The sequence below is a fragment of the Chenopodium quinoa genome, unplaced genomic scaffold (genome assembly GCF_001683475.1).
Source record: "Chenopodium quinoa cultivar QQ74 unplaced genomic scaffold, ASM168347v1, whole genome shotgun sequence".
Classification (NCBI taxonomy): Eukaryota; Viridiplantae; Streptophyta; class Magnoliopsida; order Caryophyllales; family Amaranthaceae; genus Chenopodium; species Chenopodium quinoa.
Window position 1 is genome coordinate 323,553 of NW_018743066.1, and position 17,943 is coordinate 341,495.

At 34.9% G+C, this 17,943-nt stretch overlaps 3 protein-coding genes across 3 annotated transcripts; 2 read left to right on the forward strand and 1 right to left on the reverse strand.

Annotated features, from left to right (window-relative positions):
* Positions 1 to 2,747: 2,747 nt before the first annotated feature.
* LOC110731206 (ankyrin repeat domain-containing protein 2B-like) lies at positions 2,748 to 7,157 on the forward strand. The gene is made up of 9 exons (XM_021911046.1): positions 2,748 to 2,891; positions 3,295 to 3,338; positions 4,631 to 4,770; positions 4,991 to 5,200; positions 5,281 to 5,429; positions 5,544 to 5,715; positions 6,228 to 6,320; positions 6,526 to 6,665; positions 6,754 to 7,157. The coding sequence occupies exons 2-9, from the start codon at positions 3,305 to 3,307 to the stop codon at positions 6,851 to 6,853; spliced, it is 1,038 nt and encodes a 345-aa protein (XP_021766738.1). The 5' UTR covers positions 2,748 to 2,891; positions 3,295 to 3,304; the 3' UTR covers positions 6,854 to 7,157.
* Positions 7,158 to 8,379: 1,222 nt separating this feature from the next.
* Positions 8,380 to 9,305, reverse strand: LOC110731124 (nuclear transcription factor Y subunit B-6-like). The gene is made up of 2 exons (XM_021910958.1): positions 9,018 to 9,305; positions 8,380 to 8,927 (listed from the first exon to the last, which is right to left on the reverse strand). The coding sequence occupies exons 1-2, from the start codon at positions 9,303 to 9,305 to the stop codon at positions 8,472 to 8,474; spliced, it is 744 nt and encodes a 247-aa protein (XP_021766650.1). The 3' UTR covers positions 8,380 to 8,471.
* Positions 9,306 to 13,180: 3,875 nt separating this feature from the next.
* On the forward strand, positions 13,181 to 17,650 carry LOC110731125 (nudix hydrolase 2-like). The gene is made up of 10 exons (XM_021910959.1): positions 13,181 to 13,198; positions 13,318 to 13,328; positions 16,034 to 16,202; positions 16,285 to 16,350; positions 16,428 to 16,568; positions 16,645 to 16,722; positions 16,827 to 16,877; positions 16,969 to 17,003; positions 17,091 to 17,199; positions 17,392 to 17,650. The coding sequence occupies exons 1-10, from the start codon at positions 13,181 to 13,183 to the stop codon at positions 17,599 to 17,601; spliced, it is 888 nt and encodes a 295-aa protein (XP_021766651.1). The 3' UTR covers positions 17,602 to 17,650.
* Positions 17,651 to 17,943: the final 293 nt, after the last annotated feature.

Here is a 17,943-nt window from a genome sequence, read left to right on the forward strand (position 1 = left end):
TACAACAACTATAATAGTTCATGTAAGTTTAAATAAAGCAAAGTTTCATTCATTCCTCCAAAAAATAAAAAAATAAAAGTTTCGTCCAACTTATTAGGTACCTTATTGCTCATTTTAGATATATCAAATTAAATCAGATCATTTCTATCTTTCAAAAGTATGAGAAATTAAAACACTTACAAATAGTGTATAAATGAACAATATTCTTAAAATGTTTGTTTACCCTATATCACTATTGATATGATGTTAATTGACTCTAAGTTTTTCCTTGTGTGATTTATAAAGTAACTCTTATGAATAATATTTGGACAACTATACCCTCTAACATGTTTATTAACTTATTTGACCTCATTAATCTTAAATTTGGAACTCTTAAGAAAAGTGTACGTACTTTTATTTATACCCCTACTAGTTTAGTCCCTAATTTCCTTCTCTCATAAAATATTCAGTTCACTTCAGTTCAGCTAGCTCCAATTTGTTCAGTTCTATTCAGTTCCTAGTTTCCTTATCTCATAAAATAATTAGTTCGGTTCAATTCAGGTTCAGCTCCAATAAGTTCAGTTCCTAATTTTCTTCTCTCATAAAATATGCAGTTCAGTTCAGCTCCAATCAGTTCAGTTAAGCTCAGTTGAGTAAATCAGAATAGACCCTAAGTCATTGTTAATCAATCTAACCATTATCATTATGAATATGTGCATTTGCATAAGCCCTAAACTAGTAGACATTCTTAAGGCGATGTGTGGTTTTGACCCATGTTATACTCGGAGAAGCATGTGGGGGCGAAAGGGTTGTTGCGTGGTAGTTTAGTATGTAGTGTAGGGAATGTGGGAAGTGTTAATATTTGGTCGGAATCATGGCTACTTGTAGATGGGAAACTGACCTTAATTCCTATGTCGAATGGAGGTGATGTGAATACAATGGTTCATAACTTGCTGTGTGAGAATGGTTTAGTATGGCGTGTGGGGATGGGATGTTACGAAGGTTCGAAATGTGGTAGGGGAGAATCTTTGTGCTCAAATTCTTGTTATACCTCTTCCACTAAGAAGCTGCCGGATTTACTTTATTAGGGATGGACAAAAGAAGGTATATACACGGTGAGATCCGGTTATTGGTCGGCAAAATTGGGGCATAATAATGTTTCAAATGGTGGGGTGGATGAGAGTGTTTGGAAATTAGTGTGACGAATGAAGGGACCGTTGAAGTTGTAAAGGATAATTTGGTTGTGAAAGCAAGGCTTTCTTAGAGACACATTGTGAGTGAGAGTCGTTGTTAAATATGTGGGGTGGAGGAGGAGACCATCATACACTCGTTACTTGAGTGTGAGGCGGCACATGCCATTTGAGAGCATAGTAAGCTGAAAATAAATCAGCTTGTTGATGCTCCCTCGGACTCGTTTGTGGTGCTATGGGTGGGAATGTATGATACGCAAGTTTAATGCTGAAATCGTGTTTTCAATGGCAGCCATTATGTGGGCAGCTTGGAGGTGTAGGAACTTGCTAGTTTTTGACAACGAGAGACCAATTTTTGTGATGTTAGCTGTTTGGTTTTGTAAGCTTGCATAAGATTATAACGACTATGCTCACAAGGTCTTTTCACAGCACATAGACAATGGTATGGTCAGTAGAATTTCGTTCGGGCAGCCCCCAACGATGGTTGTCTCAAAATAAACACTTATGCACATATTCCCGCAAATGACAAGGTTGGCCTGGGAGTGGTAGTGCACAATCATGAAGGTCAAATTCTTCTGGTAGCTAATAATTAAGAAGGTGCATTGTTCAAGCCCGGAAATTGTTAAAGCAATGGCAATGAGGTATGCTTTAAGTCTTGCAATTCCCATGGGGTACAAGAATGTATGGGTGGAATCGGATGCTGTGAATATCATCAAGTAGGTGAATTCGAAGGGTATAGGACTCTCTCTAATTTTTATGATTTTTGCTGATATTGTATCGATAGAGCTTGGTTTGATTTTTGTAAGTTCTCTCATGTTTAGCGTTTGTGTAATACCGTGTCACATGTAATTGCTAGGTGGGACATAAATGATCATATGGAATATATACTTGTGGAGTCGTTTCCCCAAAGTATCACCTTTTTTTTTTTGAAACCATACCATTGCTCCAAAGTATCACCTACTTTGGCTGAAATGGACATTACTTAACATAAATAAAATTCTATATGGTTTCCTAAAAAAAAATATTAATCACAGTCTTAATTTTGTTTAATATGTGTATTCTCAATTCTCATAAATCACATGGATTAAAAATTGTAAGAAAGTGGCTTCACAGAAAAAAAAAAAGAAAGTAAGGAATTACAAAAGTTATGGCCATGTTTGGTAAATGACTTTTTAGTGGCTTTTTGGTTAGCTTTTGGCTTATGAGGTCAAACAACCAAAAAATATGTTTGGTAATTGGCTTTTTAGCAAGTGAAAAAGCTGGCTTTTAAGCCAAATGAAAAAGTTGTTTTGAGTAGCTTTTTTGTTGACTTTTGGCTTGTTGGCACACAAATTATCTAATAAATAGCCAACTACCAACAATTAATTTACCAAACACTTTTATAAACAGTCAGCTTTAACGGCCAATTTCATAAGCCATTATAAACAACCAAACATATCAGCTGGTCAAACAAGCCAAGTGAACCCGCCAACAACCAACCGCCAACAGACACTTGCCAAACAAGGCTTATATGAAATGAATTAAGAGCGTTGATAATACAGAGATCTGACGGTTGACAATACTCCGTAAATGCTTAAACTTGCTCATACGTTATCAGTTTAGATCTCCTTTGGAGCCTATCACTTATATCCCTCTTTCCTCTCCTCCATTAAAGCGCTTACTCTCAATTCTCCATTGAACCGCCTTCTCTGTTCTCTCTCCTTCATCGAAGCAGTTTTTGAGGTAAGATGTTTTCTTTTTATTTTCTAATTAATCGAATTTCAGTTTTACAATCTAGACTTGATTTTCAGTATAGCCGATTTAGGGTTCTTCTAAGGTGGGTTATTCAACTTTTGGTTATAATTTCTCAAGTTTTGTTTTGAATTACAACGATCGATTTGTTGCTAGAATTTTGCGTTGCTTGTCTTCATCGACTAGATTTTTGTGTGATTTTTGGAACTTAATTTGACAGTTGAGTCAAATTTGATTGCCAATGTGTTGCAGGCTGTTGATTGTCAAATTTCATTGTTTTTTTATTTTTATTTTTTTTTTTTATTTTTTTATATACCAGGGCACGTCTTGTCTCAGTGATAGACCTGTTTTTCACTGTGTTGCTGTTTTAATGTTCTGCTTGCTTTGCTTTTAGGTGTTGATCTATGGCTTCCAACTCAGGGAATGATGTGCCCGCAGGTGAGCGCAGTTGTTGGATTCTTATATTATCCTTTCTTTTTTGTTTGTTTTGGATTCGATGTTCGATTGTTCACTTCATTTGCACTCTGCAACTGTTGGATTGTTTGTTTGGAGTCTGCATGTATTCATTACCTAACATCCCATTATCACCCTAGTTTTCACATCTTTTGTGGGCTTGGGATATGTGCTTACTCAATGTGTCTTGTGTCAAGTTTAACTTAAGTCAAAGAAGTTTTCAACATAATTTTTTTCCTTGTTCAAGGTCTAACTTATTTGCATGCCAAAGGCTATTTCTTTAATTTCTAAACTATAAATGGAGTATCTTTCATTTGGATAGCAAATGAGGAAGGAATGGAATTGGATGGGAAAGAAAGGGAGGGATTAAATTATAAGAAATTGAGTATTCCAACAATGGAGAGATTTGGAAGGAAAACTCATTATTCTTCCCTCCTCTTCTGTTCCTTCCCCTTTTTTTTTTATCCAAATACACTGTAAATGCTTTTTGTACTTCACTGATTGTAATTTTTGTATACATGAGATTAATCGCTGAATTGTAGAAATAGTTTTAGGAAGTTATATTATACATGATAAGACAAGCAAACCAAAGGAGGCACTGTGTGACTTCATGAGATTCAAAAGATGTCATCTTTTGTACAGCCATTGCTTCAGGGGAATATTTATCAATTATGATGTAGACATAGAGAGTCGTCAAGGAAAGAAAATATTCACTTACACTATGTTTGGATAACAATAGTGAAGGGAAAGGGAGGAGAAGGAAAAAGAGGGAAGGGAAAGGGAGGTGAGGGGAGGGAGAAGGAGACCTTCCATTTTCCTTTCAAATCTCTCCAACAACGGAGGGATTCGGTTTATTAAAAGTGGAAGGAAAATGGATCCCTCTAATCCCCCCCCTTCCCTCCTTACATTAGATATCCAAACAAGGGAGGATGCATCCCTCCATTTCTCTCTATCCAAACATAGCGTTAGTTATGATGGGCAGCTGGCTAGAATAAAGTTTATATTTCTTAACCAGATCCACTTTACCATGTACCCGTCTGGATACTTGTAATCAATTATGGAGATTAGGAATTATTTTTGTTATATTGTCTCTGAATGATACGAAAAAGAGCAAGATTATGAACATAAACAAGTGGGAATGGATGTGTACGGAATTTTGAAACCTTATGACTGCTTCACATGCTTGATATACAATATTGTTACTATGATGCCCTTTTATCTATATAGCACTTATATTATGGCATTATGCTTATATGTGATTCTTTTCTGGCACACAGGTGCTCAAGAACCCCAGAAGTCCAACCCAGAAGCATCTTCTGAGCAGTCTCAATCAGGACAGACAACATCTTCTCCTGCTCCAGGACCTGGAATGCCCCCAAATCCTTTTGATTTTTCAGCTATGTCAGGCTTGCTCAATGTATATCATCCTATCTTTTTCACAATCCTTTGTCATGTTCAATGAATAACTGTAACTCATTGAATGTGATGCACGTCTGTTTTCTAAATCAAGATATCTTTTTGACCTCAACAATTGTAGCTTTTGGTATTGATGTATGGGCCATTACCCTCCCCTGATTATAAAAGAGGTAGTTTTAAAATCAAGTTACTGATCTTAGTACACTATCTCTTGAATGCAGGATCCAAGCATCAAGGAGCTGGCTGAGCAGATAGCGAAAGATCCTGCTTTCAATCAGATGGCTGAGCAATTGCAGCAAACCTTTCAGGGTGGTCCTGCAGTTGAGGAACCACAATTTGACCCCCAGCAGTATTATTCCACTATGCAGCAGGTGATGGAGAATCCTCAGTTTATGGCCATGGCTGAACGTCTTGGTAGCGCTTTGATGCAGGTTTGTTTTCTTTGTCTATTGGAAGTTATTTTCAACGTATTCAAAATCCTGAAATCATCCTGGTTGTGATGATCGATTAGGATCCATCAATGTCTGGCATGCTTGAGAATTTGTCCAATCCAGCCCAAAAAGACCAGCTAGAAGAACGAATGGCACGTATTAAAGAAGATCCTTCTCTGAAACCCATATTGGAAGAGATAGAGACTGGTGGACCTGCTGCCATGATGAGGTTGGGTTTAAAATTTTGTTTCATCATTATGGCTCTTCAACCACCTACATTTGCTATCTTCACGCTGACCATCTTTGGTTCATTTATCTTATTAATATACTTTGGTCATTACAGGTATTGGAATGATAAAGACGTTCTTCAAAAGTTGGGCGAAGCTATGGGTCTAGCAGTCACAGGAGAAGCAGCTACATCCTCTGAGCGTGCTGTGCCTGACGAGTCAGAGGAAGGTGGTAATGAAGAAGATGAGTCTGTTGTTCATCAAACTGCTAGTATTGGCGATGTGGAGGTAAAAATAACCACCATTCTATGTTATTACATATGTATTGGACATGGGTATATATGTCGAAGTGTTGACATGGATTTTAATATTTTAAGGTCCAGAACTCCAAATACAGTGTTGACTTGGATTTTGTTTTTTTAAGGTCCAAATACAGTGTTGACGTAGGTACTTAAGGTACAGAGAAGAGTCCAAGTAACATTGCCACCACCTCTTGCATAAAAGATGAGAGTCTTATTGTAGGTTCTTTATCGGAGGAAATTAACCTGTTAAATTTATAATTCTATTAAGATTGGGGGTGTGATTGAAATATATAAAGCATGAATATGCTTTGATTACATCCAAGGCTCTAAGCTTATGAAGAATAGATAAACCCGTAGCTTTATATGATGAGCCATGGCATGTAGTTGTTAGCATAGAGATGCAGTGCAGTAACTAAGAGTATTTTTTCTGTATCTGTCTAATTCCTCAAATGCCTCTTAGAAGATTGAACGCTGGAATTTTATACCATATGTTTTCAGGGGTTGAAAAAAGCTTTAGCTGCTGGTGCTGACAAAGATGAAGAGGATTCTGAAGGCAGGACATCATTGCATTTTGCTTGTGGATATGGTGAGGTATGGTAATTCTGCAAGCAAATTTGTCTTAAATCAATTTGTGGTTCTAAATATTAATAAGGTGAAGTGACTGTTACTAGTTTGCTGCTTCTATCTCTGTACTGAGTTGGAAAACTTAGAACACTTTGCTGGGGTCTTTCTGATGTGCAATTTAAAGGCGTCTGGCTTGCCTTGGCATTGGTCTGACAGGTTTCTTCTGTTTCAGGTTAAGTGTGCACAAGTTCTTCTCGAGGCAGGAGCTAAAGTGGACGCGTTGGATAAGAACAAAAATACTGCCCTTCACTATGCAGCTGGTTACGGGAGAAAAGAGTGTGTAGCACTTCTCCTGGAGAATGGTGCTGCTGTGTAAGCCCAAACTTGTCTTCTGTCTGATTATTCTATCTTGAGGCTATCTGTTTGTGCAGCTTTTAAGACTACTATTACTTTTGTGCAGTACTCTCCAGAATCTTGATGGGAAGACCCCCATAGATGTTGCCAAATTGAACAATCAACATGAGGTTCTCAAATTGCTGGAGAAAGATGCATTCCTGTGAATGTGATGGCATGTTAGTTGGGGTATAAATGATGTTATGCGATAGGGGAGATTTGTGTGTTGATGAGTGGACTACGTCCCATGGCAAATGGGGTGGGGCTGTTCTACCATTGATAGAACTCCCTCAGTGCCATTGCTGCTGCTCAGCGTGCAGTTAGATGTTTTTTGGTATTTTGTTTCATGTGTTTTCATGTGCGTGCCGTAATTATAGTTCTTTTGTCTCAACTATTCAGACATTTGTTCTTGACCATATCTTATAATTGATATCTTATTAAGCTATTACGTTCCAGTGCATATATTGTTTCGCTTGCTCTTGTAGAGAATGTTGTGTACTTCGTATTTAGACAATTGATTGAGATTCCTAATGTAAGAATTTAATGTCATTCAAGGTTTGTGCTTGATAGGGTAGTATGCATGCTCAGGTTTTTTTTTTTTTTTTTTTTTGGTGTGTGTGTGTGTTTGTGGGGGGGGGGGGGATTTGGGTGGGCGGAGTTGGGGGGCTAATGGGCTATGAAGGAAAAAGTGAGATTTGTTTCGTGTTTAAAGGGATGTGGTTATCAAAATGCCTGGAGGAGGGAGTGACGGATGGGAGATTATAATAAGTTCTAATCTACTGAATGTATATGAAATTTGTTGGAACTGCTTTCATGCTTTTGTATTGGACTTTTCAACATGTAATATATGAACAAAAACTAACTATATGCAATTCATAACATGTAAATTTATTGGTGTTTTCGTTATATATCCTTAATGAGCAACAAATGTTAGATCTCTCAGTCTTTAGAGTTAATTATGCCATGAAACTATCCCAGACTCCTTCCCCCACCCTTGAAACCAAACTATCTTTAATTTCCATTCCCTAGTCCCACCCATAAAACCACCCTAGATTCTCTCCCAACCCCCAAAACCAATCATACGAATATGAATCTGGATATTTGGGCTAGTTTTAGGGGTTGGGGAAGACTGGGGATGATTTTGATAGTAGAGGAAGGGATCTGGAGTGGTTTCATGGTATAATTAACCAGACCGAATTTCACTTATCTGGTTGTTATTAAGGATATATGGTGCATTTTAGTGATAACTCATGGGTGTATGATGTATTTGAAAAAATCAAGGGGTATATGGTGAATAAATAAAAAATTCGGGGGTATATGGTGAAAAAACTGTAAATTCATTAGTAAACTATGTAACTTGAAACAAATTGAGAAAATGACTAAGAAGATTTTTGGCTAATTCTACTTTTCCTTAAAAAATTTTAAATTTTATAATTGCTGTTATTGTATACTGTGTACAAAGTTATCAAGAATACTGCATTATCAATGATCAAATATTTAGGTTGGCAAATGTTAAACTTAAAATTTGAAATTATAAAACCTGTTGATATGAGGTATGTTTAATTTTCCCTTAGCTTTATGTTAGGTCTTCATATTTGTGTGTACATATTAGAAAAAAGCAAAACTATCGTTGTAAAAGTAGTCACTCGACATCTAACAAGTACGAAGTTAGTTTTAGCAAATGAGAGGGAGATAAAATAGTAAGTTAAGGGGAGACAAAACATGCCTAATTAAGAAAGTCACATAGTTAACTGTTAGCATTGCAAGCTAAGTGAGTACAACATATTATTTGTGGTGGTGACTATAAGGCTCAAAACTGGTAACAGAATTAGCAGGACCACCAGCAGCAGCAACAGCGGGAGCACCAACCGCGTCAGAAGCAGTAGCAGCAACGGAAGCATCTTTTAAGTAAGCATTGACAGAGGAAGAGTCCCCAAAATAGGCATGATGATGGTGTGAAGGTGGAGGACCAATGTGAAAAACAGGCCCAAAAGCGGCGTACTGATCCATGGCTGCTCTACTGAGCTTGAGGAGGGGCTCACAAGTGCGGATAGAGCCACGTTCCCCCTCCAGCTCCCTGTAACGATGCAGGTAAAGGGTGAGTGGCTCGATGTAGTCGTCGAAACCAAGCTTGCTCATGGCCCACAGTACATCTTCTGCTGTGATTGTCTTACGCTGCTCCCTTTGGCACCTCTCGTTTGCTTCTCCTGTTATGAAGCTAATGTACTCGGACACACACTCCTGCAGTATAATTCCATGTATTTGATATGAGAAAACTTATACAGTATATTGTTATTGATATTGAAAGATGGGATGTTAAAAAATGAGGACCTGAATGGTTTCCTTGGCATCATCAGAAATTTTGGCATGCGGTGGAAGAATCTTGCGCATGATGCGAATGACATTAGCAATGGGCATAAAGCGATCCTGTTCTCGCACTGTGCACTCATTGTTATCTTGATCAGTTGATGATAAAGAGTGGTTACTACTATTTCCATTCAAGTTATTAAGGTGATTGGTCATGTCATGGGACAACAGTTTTCCGTTGATAGTTGCGCGTATGTGATTCATCTCCCCTGGTACTGCCTCCGTTGAGTGTTTGATTATTTCTATACACATCGATCCATCATCAAAAAAAGAAAAGAAAAGAAAAGAAAATGTACACGGCCTATGGGAATGTAGGGCTGAGTATCATCATATCAAATGGTAGTTTTGGGAATGAGGCATCCACTTTTATAGATTAGTTGGAATTGAATCTAGTTTTTGTTTATAGTTTTTATACAAGTATCTCGAGTGAATCAACAAGACCTACCAGATGACCAAATACTATACACAACCAGGCCAATCACTCTAAAGTCTAACTTAATGTCTTTTAAAAGTAGTCGCAATTGGAGAAATCAAACAAGTTATAGAGATGATGAAGGGGTCTTTATTTAAAGACACATGCCTAACGCAGTGGGAAGATGATTATCAACCATGTCCATGCATGCAAGGGGAAAACAGACAAATCAACACAAATCCAAGAATCCTTTCAATTCTCACTTGCATTGTGTCATTTAATGAGGTAACAAAGAAAACACAATGTCATTAGTTCATGACACATCTATTATTACTGTATATTTTAAGGACATGCCAAAGCTCCTTGCTATTTTGGGGGTATTCACTTTTCATCCATATAAAACAACTACTCGTAGTTTGTTACTTTAATTTAGAGCGATCGGGGAGGTTAAATTTGCAATTTGCATGACGGACACGTGTGAGTATAAATGGTAAGAGAAAGAAAACAGTGCATGAAAGACACTTGGGATAAATGAAATGATGATTGTTGAACAACATTTCATCATCTCCATTGGCTCTATACTTATAACATGTACTTGATTAGTATTGTACATACATGAACATGTTGCATGCAATTTTATTGGCCCGCCCTATTGTATGTATGACCAACACATGATTCATCTCCAATATATTATATATGTCTCCTTGCCTTTATTTGCCTCTTTTCTTGTCACTTGTCGTGCTGCCGCGACAACCTCCACTTTTACGGAACTATTATTTGCTTAACTTGTCTACCTAATTAAACTTACTTCTTTGTATTCAGGGTTTACGGATCAGATTTCTTACTCCCTTCATTCCCATATGATTTTAAAACACCGTTTTTCTTGTTTGGTTTAGTTTATAATTTAATCAAATGAATTCAAATAAATTTAGATAAAATAGGTTTAGATAAGTTTAGAAAGAAAGAAAAAAAAAGGGTTATTGTGGACAAAATTAAATCACGCACAAACCAGACAATCCATACATAATAATCTCTTGTTAGACATATTTAAGAACAAATCATATACATATTAAATACTCATAAAATTATATGTTTTAAACCGAATGAGTTCAATAAACTTAAAAAATTTCAAAACATTATTAGGGTTGTTTGACATGAGTAATTGAGTATATACTAATCAGCCGAAAATAGGTCTTGATGTCTTGTTTGTAATACTAGTGTACTGTGTTCAAACGAAACTTGAAGTGAATCTAGAAGCAAGACACTAATGGGTCATTTCAAAAATTGTTTTAAATTGTTATTTACGGAGTAATATTTTTGAAACTTAAAAGTCTTTACTTTTGCAAAAGCTTTTTATTTTACGAAAACAATAAAAGGAATAATACTAACATAAATAATTCTAAATTGTTGAGATATATATAATTTCAAATTTCAACTAGTATGTATAAACGTAAACAAATACTACGTAGTACATTAACACGTTGTGTATGAACATAACTATCAATTAAGTCGACTTGAAGGTGTTGATGAACTTTGGTCATTTACCTTTATTTTTGTTTTATTTTTATTATTGATTTTTTATAAAAAACCTTGAGTTCGAGATTGTTGACCTAATTAACAAAAGGAGTAGGCAAAATGGGTGATACATGCAATGCAAATATATAAAATGGTTGGTAATTATCAATTTATAAATGCAATAATGAATAATACTGTAATATATAAAAGAAATTAAAATTTTAGCGGAGCAGTAGTAAAAATTAGATTGTGCATGCAAAGTTAAGTTGATTGTCTGAAACGTTAATTATACAACAATTAATATATAATTTGATGAAACAAAAAAAGAAGATAAATTAATAAAAGAATGAAGAAGTAAAGGAAAGAAAAGGTTACCAGAAGAGGTGGTTTTAGGGAGATGGTGAAGCTGTTGTTGTTTGCGGTAACCATGGAAGCCTCCACGATGATCCATATTTATATGCCAAATAAATAATTATTGGAAGGAATTGAAGCAGTCTTAGTGTTCCTTAAAATTAAAAAAGGATACGAAGAAGTAAGTACAAGAGTATATTCGTAGACCTATCCGATTCCGTACTATGTTAGGACAGGACTTTATATATAGAGAGGGCAGATGCCGACTCCTCAGACTACTTCCATTCTGCTACTGCTAGATATATACTCATTACTCTGCTAGATACTACGGACTTACCGAGTACGGAATAGATTGTATATTGGAGTATATTGTACACTCTCCACGTCTTTTTCTAATTAATTGACATGTTTTGATTTTTAAGACCGTAAATTTTATTTGATTAGTTTTTATTAATAATAGTTATGACAAAATTTACTCATGTGACCATAGTCAAAGATAGTCGACTACTACGATAGAAGCTTAAATTATCAATTGTAAATGTGTTACAAGAATTGTATATGCCTTTTTCAAAAAAAAAAAAAAAAAAAAAAAACAGAAAAATTATATAGGCCAACTTAAAAAAACAAAGATAGTATCTCTAAACGGGGTAGGATGGATGAAATGTGGAGTAATGCAGTGTGCCAAGCTTAGCTTGGTATGTAGTGGGGCCTTCTATCTTTTTGGGAAGGATTATTTGGCATATTTTCAGTTGGCATGCATCCTAATACTTTCAATTCATTGCCGAAAAATAAGCTATTCTCTCTTATTGCATGATGCACTCCACGTGGCTGAAGGGCTTGAAGCCTGTAATTAGCTGTTACTACTGCCCCATCTATATCTTTATTACTTCCTCCTTTACGAATTACTCGCAACAAAGGGTATTATTTGTAAGACATAAAATATTTTTTTATTGCGAGTAATATGTAACAGGAGTATTTTTATAATAAAAGGTTATATGTGATTGGAACATACAACCTTTAATTATAAATTAAGTGTCTTATCATCAAATTACATCATACTTTGTGTCAACTTCTGTATGCAAATATTAATATGTGGTGTATGACCATGTAAATAACAAATTTAATTACAAAGACTCCAGTCATATATTAAAACGTATTTTAATGCAACCCATGTAATGACTCGACCAGGGCATTGTCCGGGCTCATAATACTTATTATTTGTACTAATTTTTTCTTTTGAATTAAGATTTATATGAATTAACTTAAATATACTTTGTACTGTATAATCATACGGAGTTATATACAAGTCAATAACTAAAATAAGATCTTAGCTTGCTACCATTAATAATGAGTACTTGTGTACTTGTTTAGTGTGGAGTAGTACACAATTACATATACAGATATTAATGTTCAAATTAAACATATTGTACTGGAGACCACCACAAAGAAATAAATAGAGTAAACAGTAAAAGACAGAAAATGAGAAAATAGCAAACACAAATATGCTTCTTTATTCCTTGCACTCCGTATTACTTGTCAACTCTAATTCTAATTCTAATTTTGACTAGGGCTATTTATTCACCCATTCACACTGTCTTATTAAACACAGTACATCCCTCTATTCTTCCCCATTTACCGATACTCTATTCCACTTTTTTTTTCTTTTTCTTTTTTTTTTTTTTTTTTTTTTTTTGGGAAAACATACCCTATTCCACTTTCTTTTTTTTGAATGCTACCCAACCTCTTGTAAAAATTAATACTCCTAAATAAATAAATTAAATAAAGTTATTAATTCAAGTACAGCTTTTTTATTTTTTACTCCATAATTTTTTACTCGATTGATGCAAGAATGGCTACTGTTGCTAATGTACGTAGCATCATGTGGACTATATCTTAGAAAGATTTCCTTAAAAATTGCTTTAATGTAAATGAATTTCCTATTTACTTCGGTATAAAAGCTTGTTCCCACTATATTTGTCCATGTAGGTTGGTGTAAGGTTTGCTAATTTTTTTATATTTTGGTTTAGCAAACAAATCACAGACACCGTTAGCGGTTCTTTAAGAAATATTTGTTTTTTGAACTTTTGACCAATTTAACAACTTAAAAATTTATTAAGAGTTTTTCTGACATGACACTATCAAGCACACAACACATACGTCTAGACATGCACAAATTCTATTTATAAAAGATAAGCAAAAGTTTGATATGGCATGACTATATCACAAGCCATATCACTCTAGATATGACCCTCTTAATTTTAACTTTTAAGCATAAGGCATGCTGACACAATACATGAATTTTACTTTGTAAGATAGGCTTATTTTTAAAAAAATTACACACCATTTTTTTTAAAGAAAAAAAAGAATAGGGCCTAAAAGGTGGGAAATTAAAGGTTAAAGCAGGCCCAATGAAAGTGAAATATGGCAAGTCTCTTAACCTTCGAAACGAAAAGCCAAGTAGACAGTTAATATTTTGGAGGATATTTAAAATTGATGCAACACGGATTACACAAAAACAATTCATAGAATCCAAACGATGTGTCCCTTCGCCAAGGGGTGCCAAATATCAATGCATGCATCTATCTATGGCTTATATAAACTCATTTAGATTTGATTATAATATTAATATTATTAACACAATCATACATTACTACACTAATCGATCATATAGAACGAATTGAATATAGTACGTGAATTGAATAACGTGATAAGTATTATCATTACGGATCAAATGGATGACGGAGAATTTGGCATCGGTTTTGGTTCAGTGATTGCTATTATAGGGGTGGCATTCCTTCTGCTTGTTCTTCCATTGTTTATGGGTTCAGTCGCCGCGCCTTCGTTCTCCATGCTTCTTCTCATCCCTGTCGTCCTTATCATTGTCTTCCTACTCCTTCAGTATAATACCTCTGATTAATCATTCCTGCCCATTTCTTTTTTTAAATGCCCTACTTCTTTTTATGTTTTGCTCTTTGTTTCTTGTACCGTTGCACGTAACTTCAAATAATATTAAATTATGTTTTGGTATGGATTTTATCATGGTTAATTGATTACTTGTTTTTATCAAATACTACCTCCGTTACAGGTTGCAGGTTATGTGCAACGAATTGACATAAAGCAGAGAGGAAAAATGTCTAATCGTTGCACATAACCTGTAACGGAGGTAGTATATGTATAAATTCCCAAGTAATATAGTTTTATTCGATCATCCTTAATATAGTACATTGATTTTGCTATCATTTTCCTATTGTGCTCTAATCACATGTATTACGAGTTTCCCTTGTGATGAGAGGCTCTTAATGGTTTTTGTTGCCGTTTGAAGCTTAACCAAAAGATTGTTCTGAGTAATATATAAATTATATACCTCATAATAGTATTAAGATGAACAAATTATATCAGGCATTGGATGTCTCGAGTATTACGTAATATGTAGTACTCATTTCATTTCATAATGATGATCTTCATATTAGCAATCTTAACATTATTCATAAGGTTAATTTTTTAAATGCCATAATGTTTGGTTTTATTTGATTTGTCTCAATTACTCCATAGTAGTTTATTAATATAGAATGTTAGTAGTTTTATTTGGTTTTTTTTTTTTTTACTGATTTGCAATTAAAGATATTTAATTGTCAAAATAATGGATTGACAAATGTCGTCCTGTGTATAATCAAAGTGGGAAATCATTGTAAAAATGGAGTGAGTACAAGACTACAATTAACAAAAATAGTTAAATATTAAAATTGATCTATTATTGGAGAACAATTATGCAATGGTCTTATAGAAAGAACGCAATCATGCAAAATTGTTGAAATGTTAAAACCATCAAATTTAAAAAAATAAAAATAAAAATAAAATTCATCAAACGGGGTAACTATGATGATAAATACGACAACCCGTAAGACAGTCCATCCCAAGGTGATACTCCGTAGTCCGTACAAATTTGGTGTCAAAACTCAAAAGGAATAAAGCCTTTGACACGCATTAGTCATTAGTGAATTCAATACATAATTAAGAACCTTTAACTTGGCACAAATCATATTTAGTTTGAGTCTTTGACCAATTCAGTTGTTATTTGTTGTTCAAAATCAGTGTCTGATCAAGTTGTTCCAGATAATTTCTCAGAGTATTTACCAACGCGAGTTTGATGTTTCCACTCTCCCGGTCTGTACGCAGCGGGATTAATAGTACTAATTTGTAGGAATTGTTTCGTTCAAACAAATAATCATCTCTTTAATTATGAGGTTTAAGGAGTAGTAAGCAGTACGTTTACTATTATTACAGCATTATTCAAATGTACGTAGGAAAACATTCATTCAAGTATTAGTAAACACATGCATTGAAATCGTCCATTCAAAATCAATTTCAAACTTGCAATATATTTTAATATATATGTGGGTTATGTTTACGTAAGTTTCCATAAGATAAGACTTACTTGAGATCAGATACATTCTTGTTATATATATATTACTCAGGTCACAGCTAATCTTGGTCAATTAGCCTTTCAAGTTTATAATCCATAATTAAGATTAAGTACATTAACCTCGCGGATGATGATGATGATGATGTCCCTTAGATCTCTTTGCACCACCCGGAAATTCTCATGTCTTCCAAGAATAATAAGTAGCACCTTCAAGTATCATCACCAAAGTGTAGGTCTTATTAATCATATAAATGATAGTGGTATTATTACCACAAGCAGGCAGCTTTGGAGCTTCAGGAGATTGTATCAGGTTCAGACTCGACAACTACGATTACTTTCAGCCACAGAAGATGAGCATGGAGGTCTTTTTGTTGATATGCAGGATCCCATGGACTCTCATCTCTTTGCCTCTTCCCTCAGAGCTTCTCTTTCTCACTGGACTCGACTGGTGTTTATCTTTTTCTTAAAATTGATTTTTTCTGTTTGATTATGAAAGTCTGTTTTACACTGATTATGATTGATGCATGCAGGGGAAAAGAGGTATATGGATTAAACTTCCTATTCGACATTACAATCTTATTGAAGCTGCTGTCAAGGTACAGTATATACAATGTTGCTTCAACTTTTGCTACTTTTTCCAATGTGTACAACTTCAATTCATGCATTTTTGCAGGAAGGGTTTTGGTATCACCATGCAGAACCAAAATATGTAATGTTAGCAAAGTGGCTCCCTCAAGATGAACCCTGTGCTCTTCCAGCAAATGCTTCCCATCGAGTTACTGTCGGTGCTTTTGTCATCAATGACAAGAAAGAGGTATTACATGCATACTTTTAATTTCACTCTTGGATTTCAATGTTTTTAGGTACTTCCCAAATCACTCTTTACTTAGGTACTAGTGGTTCAAGAGAAGAACGGAATGTTGAAAGGAAAGGGTGTGTGGAAGTTTCCCACCGGAACAGCCAATCAGGTTTACTCCGTCCTTACACATATTTGTTTGATTATTAGTCCTTATTGTTGTGTTCATGTATGAAATTTCCTTGTTAGTATATCAATGACACTTCAAACTCACAGGGGGAGGACATTTGTGCTGCGGCTGTGCGAGAAGTCAAGGAAGAGACAGGAGTAAGTAAAGTGCACAGGTCCATATCCTCTTTGAAATGCCCTTTCTTGCCATTGTAAGCTCATATATATATATTTGATTTCTTTTTTGCAGATTGAAACAAAATTTGAGCAAGTGCTGACATTCAGGTACAGTACTTTTCGCATTATAATCCTCTTTCAAATATTGGCTCCTGTTGCTGTTTATTGCTGAATGCTGATTTTCTACATTTGCAGAGAACACCACAAGGCATTTTTCCAGAAGTCAGATCTATTCTTCGTCTGTTTTCTGAAACCTCTGTCATATAACATCAAGGTTCAGGAATCAGAAATTGAAGCAGCTCAGGTAATTTTAGTTCTTCAGTCGTTGCTCATCCGTACACTCTATATTTATAAGATCATGCACGTTTTGTTTGCAATCCTAAAATTATTAAGGATACAAATCAGACCAAAATTTAAGCTATGAAGCAAATTCTATTGACTAACCCTTTGCTAAATCTTTCGTCACTTCCTTTTAATTATTGATTTCAATATGCAGTGGATGCCCTTTCAAGAATACACAGCACAGTCTTTTGTTCAGAGATACGAGCTCCTTAGAAACATGGTTAAAATTTGCAAGGCCAAAATGGATGGTCGATATTCAGGGTTTCCAGCTGTACCTATCAAACCAAGCTTTAAAGAAGGAAGGGATATCATCTACTTCAATAATAATCAGGCTTCCAATTCAAATGACGGAAGTACTCAATAGTTAACTTTGATGGAACAAGCAGTACATGAAATATCGTATAGACCATGAAATACAGAAAATGAAATAAATTGTAACACTGAAAGTTTATTCTTTTGTACATTATTAAGATCATGAAATAGAGAAAAGAGAGTTGTTTAATCATCTCATAATGTAACAAGATTTCATTTAATGTTGATTTCACAAAAAATGACCTCGTACTAACTGTGGATACATGATCCTTTCCTGTATAAAGATTAATAACAAAATGGCATAAACAATTAAATGATTAATGATAAGAGGCAATTAAATGATTATTAATGATAAGACGCGCAATTAATTAGATGAACAAGTTGCAGGATGGTG